This window comes from Elephas maximus, chromosome X (assembly GCF_024166365.1).
Source record: "Elephas maximus indicus isolate mEleMax1 chromosome X, mEleMax1 primary haplotype, whole genome shotgun sequence".
Lineage (NCBI taxonomy): Eukaryota > Metazoa > Chordata > Mammalia > Proboscidea > Elephantidae > Elephas > Elephas maximus.
Window position 1 is genome coordinate 163,658,667 of NC_064846.1, and position 5,738 is coordinate 163,664,404.

The 5,738-nt window shown below is 42.4% G+C and overlaps 1 protein-coding gene across 1 annotated transcript; it reads left to right on the plus strand.

Annotated features, from left to right (window-relative positions):
• Window positions 1–1,735: 1,735 nt before the first annotated feature.
• Window positions 1,736–3,817, plus strand: LOC126069716 (heat shock cognate 71 kDa protein-like). The gene has a single exon (XM_049873375.1). The coding sequence runs from the start codon at window positions 1,796–1,798 to the stop codon at window positions 3,749–3,751; it is 1,956 nt and encodes a 651-aa protein (XP_049729332.1). The 5' UTR covers window positions 1,736–1,795; the 3' UTR covers window positions 3,752–3,817.
• The last annotated feature ends 1,921 nt before the right edge of the window (window positions 3,818–5,738 follow it).

Here is a 5,738-nt window from a genome sequence, read left to right on the forward strand (position 1 = left end):
AAACTAAGCTTTTTAGAGTCTCACTCTTAAATGTGAATAGATAATAAAGAATGGCCATTTAAAGAAAGTTTCTAAAAATGTCTGCCTTGAGCATTATGCTCTTTTAAGAATTATCTATATGACATCAAAGTGACAACAGCAACTCGAAAGATTAATAGGAACCTTAGGGGCCAGTGAATTTATGTTAATGGGGGAGGAACAACTCAGAATAAGGGGGTGAGAATGGTTTCACAACTTGAAGAATGTAATCAATATCACTGAATGCTACATTTAGAAACAGTTGAATTGGTGTACGTTTTGCTGTGTATATTCTCAACAACAGCAATAAAATAAAATAAAGTTTCTAACATGAAAGGCAAAGACAAACATACAGGGAAAAAAAGAACTCTGAGAAAATGGAAACGATGCAGAGAGCAGAAGAAAATTTCAAAAACCTAAACCTCACTACAAGTAATATTCTCAAAAGGTAAAAGAAGAGATTGCATCCATAAAACAAGAACAGCATACTATTAAAAAAAGATGTCCAAGAAAAAATAAAGAGATCTTTAAAATTAAAGTATAACACATAATTAAAAAAAAAAAAATCAATGGAGAAGTTGTAAGATAAAGTTGAAGAAATTTTAATGAAAGGTGAATAGACAATAAAAGAATGAAGTGGAAAATACAAGAAATAGGATTAGAAAAATCAGAGGATTAATCCAGAAGGTCCAAGACTGAATCATAGAAGTTCCAGAAAGAAACACATGGACATGGAGAGGAGAAAACAAAGAAATAATTACAGAAATTTCCCAGAACAGAATAATATGAGTTTCTGCATTAAAGAGGTCAAGCAAGTACCCAGCACAATGCCCATGCCAAGGTATTACTATAAAATTAGATAACACTCAGTATAAAGGGAAGACTCTACAATCTTCTTGAGAGAAAAAAAAAAACAGCTCACAAACAAAAGATAGAAAAACAGACTAGCTAGAAGACTATAGAACAATGCTATCAAAATTTTGAGAAAAGAAAATAGTTTCAATACAGAATTCTATACCTAGCCAAATTATCAACCTGTTGAGGGTAGTTTAAAAATATTTTCAGACATGTAATGTCTTAAAAAGGAGCCCTGTTGCACAACAGTTAAGCTCATTTGCCAACCAAAAGATTGGCAGTTGAAACACACCCAGCAGCTCCTTGGGAGAAAAAGATCTGGCAATCTGTTCCTGTAAAGATTACAGCCAAGAAAACCCTATAGGGCAACTTTACTGTCACATGGGGTCACTGTGAGTCAAAGACAACTCGGTAGCACCTAACAAGAACAACATCTCAAGAACATGTAAGGTCTCAAAAACCTTAGGAAGTCACTGGGTTGTGCTCCACCAAAATGAAGGATAACTAAGGCAGAAGATCAAGGAAACAAAGGAAAGAGAAGATAATTCTCCTTCACCAGCATGAAGGTGAAGGAAATCTTAGGGCCACACAGCTAAGAAGCAAGCTTAGAGAGCAACTGATTGAGATAGGAGTAAAGAGGATGGAAGGCTCAAAGAAGGTAACTCCCAACAAAAACTGAAGCTATGGATTAATACCCATTTTGGATGTACTCAGAGAAGACTGATGCTTCCGGCAGTGTTTGGAGATGAATTAGGGAAGGATATATGGAAACTATGCCCCCAAAATGATGAAATTATTAGCTCCAGAGAAAATAAAAAGGTTTTCAAGAAAAGAAATGTAATAATTGCAGCTCATTGAATGGGCGGCAGTGCTGCGGACTGCAATTATTTTGTCAACTAGCCGGGACCTGCTCTGAGCAATCATGTCTAAGGGACCTGCAGTTGGCATTGATCTTGGCACAACCTACTCCTGTGTGGGTGTCTTCCAGCACAGGAAAGTGGAGATAATTGCAAATGATCAGGGCAACCGAACCACCCCGAGCTGTGTTGCTTTTACTGATACCGAACGATTGATTGGTGATGCCGCGAAGAATCAAGTTGCAATGAATCCCACCAACACAGTTTTTTATGCCAAACGTCTGATTGGACAAAGGTTTGATGATGCTGTTGTCCAGTCTGATATGAAGCATTGGCCCTTCGTGGTGGTGAACGATGCAGGCAGGCCCAAGGTCCAAGTGGAATATAAGGGAGAGACCAAAAGTTTTTATTCAGAGGAAGTGTCATCTATGGTTTTTACAAAGATGAAGGAAATTGCAGAAGCCTACCTTGGAAAGACTGTTACCAATGCTGTTGTCACTGTACCGGCCTACTTTAATGACTCTCAGCGTCAGGCTACCAAAGATGCTGGAACCATTGCTGGCCTCAATGTGCTGAGAATCACCAACGAGCCAACTGCTGCTGCTATTGCTTATGGTTTAGACAAAAAGGTTGGTGCTGAAAGAAATGTGCTGATCTTTGATTTGGGAGGTGGCACTTTCGATGTGTCAATCCTCACTATTGAAGATGGAATCTTTGAGGTCAAGTCTACAGCTGGAGACACCCACTTAGGCGGAGAAGACTTTGACAACAGAATGGTGAACCATTTTATTGCTGAATTCAAATGCAAGCATAAGAAGGACATCAGCGAGAACAAGAGGGCTGTTCGTCGCCTCCACACTGCTTGTGAACGTGCAAAGCGCACTCTATCTTCCAGCACCCAGGCCAGTATTGAAGAGATTGATTCTCTTTATGAAGGAATCGACTTCTATACCTCTATTACCCATGCCCGGTTTGAAGAATTGAATGCTGACCTATTCCATGGCACTCAGGACCCTGTGGAGAAAGCCCTTAGGGATACCAAGCTAGACAAGTCACAGATCCATGACATCGTCCTGGTGGGTGGTTCTACTCGTATTCCCAAGATTCAGAAACTCCTTCAGGATTTCTTCAATGGAAAAGAACTGAACAAGAGCATCAATCCTGATGAGGCTGTTGCTTACGGTGCAGCTGTCCAGGCAGCCATCTTATCTGGAGACAAATCTGAAAATGTTCAAGATTTGTTGCTCTTGGATGTTACTCCTCTTTCCCTTGGTATCGAAACTGCTGGTGGAGTCATGACTATCCTCATCAAGCGCAATACTACCATTCCTACAAAGCAGACACAGACCTTCACGACCTACTCTGACAACCAGCCTGGCGTGCTCATTCAGGTTTATGAAGGTGAATGTGCCATGACCAAAGACAACAACTTGCCTGGCAAGTTTGAACTCACTGGCATACCTCCTGCACCCCGTGGTGTTCCTCAGATTGAGGTCACTTTTGATATTGATGCCAACGGTATCCTTAATGTTTCTGCTGTGGACAAGAGTACTGGAAAAGAGAACAAGATTACCATAACTAATGACAAGGGCCGTTTGAGTAAAGAAGACATTGAGCGGATGGTCCAGGAAGCTGAGAAGTACAAAGCTGAGGATGAGAAACAGAGAGACAAGGTGTCTTCTAAGAATTCACTTGAATCCTATGCTTTCAACATGAAGGCAACAGTAGAAGATGAAAAACTTCAAGGCAAGATCAGTGATGAGGACAAGCAGAAGATTCTGGACAAGTGCAATGAAATAATCAACTGGCTTGACAAGAACCGGACGGCAGAGGAGGAAGCATTTGAACATCAGCAGAAAGAGCTGGAGAAAGTCTGCAACCCCATCATTACCAAGCTGTACCAGAGTGCTGGAGGGATGCCTGGAGGCATGCCTGGAGGAATGCCTGGGGGTTTCCCTGGCGGTGGAGCTCCTCCATCGGGTGGTGCCTCTTCTGGACCCACCATTGAGGAAGTTGATTAGGCTGATCTCTGAGCGGAGATACTTGAGCATTGTTTCACAGTAAAAAAGAATTGAAGGGCCCAAATTTGGAGTACATTTAGTGGTGGTTTTAAACGTTGTACTGCTATACTAAGTTTCTGGGTATTCTCAATACTTGAATATGGAATATGCATAGGGGAAAGGAAGTCAACATTGCACTTTACTAGCACTGTATTGTAAGTGGAAAATACAATGTCTTAAATAAAACTGTATTTAAAATTGGCAAAAAAATGTAATAATTGCATACTACTTAGTCCATCTATGCATAATAGCTACAAAGTCATAACATAAACACTGAATTTTGGTCTCATTTTTTTTAGAAATTGATGTAACTATAGTGCAGGATAGGCTAAGTGCTTGGCTCCTAACCGTAAGGTTGGTGTTTCAAACTTACCCAGCAGCTCTGAGGGAGAAAGACCTGGTAATCTGCTCCCTTAAAGATTACAGCCTAGAAAAACCTCATGGGGCAACTCCACACTGTCACATCGGGTCTTCATGAGTTGGAATGGACTCAATGGCAACCAACAACAACATAGTGTAGGGTGGGGTAGAGAATGTGTGTGTTTTCGAACTCAGTGAGAGGTGGGAAGGGGAGGTGATATTAATAAAGTTAAACCCTCACCTTCCATAGTGAGAAATCAATAGATAGTACCTAGCTAAAAAATAGAAATATCAATGTTGATAAAAAAGAAGAAAGTAAATCCCAGGAGGGGATAATAATAGAATCAAAAATGGTTGGCTCTTAGAAGTGGGTAACAGGAATGGAGAAGGGTGGGGAAACAGATTGCTCGTTTTCATTGACAATCTTGCAGAACAGTATGAGCTTGCAGAATTATGTGATTGTAAAAAATGGCACAGTGCGGGTGTTGGACCTCCTCTAACTTCAAGGGGAGGGGGAGAGAGAATCACCATCAGCATCAGCCTAAGGCGGGATTCCTATGAGACAGAGGTCAGACATACCACCTCACACCAACCTTTTTACCAATTCTGACACCAACCGACCCTCGCACAGCACTCTGCTGGGTTTGAGAACTCGTTGCAACAGCCACACAGAACTCACAGATCATACTCATAGTTATGGGGTTTATTAGGGAAGTAACAGGTTACAATTCAGGATCAGAAATGACTCAGGGTATGATTCTTGAATCAGGACAGCCTTTTCTCAGCCATCCCCACAGGCAGGCCTCTCTCTGGCCCTCGGCCTGGCCTCTGCCCTGCTCAGGCAAGTGTTACAAAGCTTTTGAGCTTTGCCAATAAGTGCCCAGGGGACCCCACTCCACCAGTAAGCCTTGGCCCAAGGGCACTCAGCTCTCTCGCTCTATGAGTTGGCTTGTCCACTGTAGCCACCTTGCTTTGTGAGCAGGGAAGCCCACCGTGCCATCTCGTGCTGGTCTCCTGGTTCTGCTGCCACCATTTCTCTGTCACTGCTTCTTGCCATCCTGCACCATCTCCAGCATTACAGCTCTCTCTCTCTCTGTCTTCTAGGTCAAGGAGGTTCACAGCGCAGGGATCCCAGATCCAAAGGGCACACTACGCTCACACCTCTTCTTCTTGGTGGTAGTGGAGTACCCTCATTTCACCTCTAAAAGTGATGCATCACAATGCAGTGACAAAAACTAATTTTTTTAAAAAAAAAAGCATTGCTGTATATCTTGCCTTTCTCCCTCAGATCCATTCTTCACCCTGCTCCTCTCTGTTCAGTGTGTCCTCGGAAAGTTGACCCATGAGGACCATATCAAGTCTTGGTTGAAATGGCCAAAAACAGACACTTGAATGAGGGAGAAGAGTAAGACCAGTACATTGTTGTCGATGCTCCCTCCTGGTGTGTTATCACTCCAGAATGTCCACATCCCTCCACTAAGGCCCCAGCTCCTATTGAGTGGCCCTCTTCACAAAGCTCTCTCTCCTCTAGCCCTCCAGACCTCATGGTTGTAACAGCCCAGTAGCACTATCTTAAGGTACTACACCC

Coding starts and splice junctions, on each gene's coding strand:
- LOC126069716 (XM_049873375.1), top strand. CDS start 1,796: ATGTCTAAGGGACCTGCAGTTGGCATTGATCTTGGCACAACCTACTCC.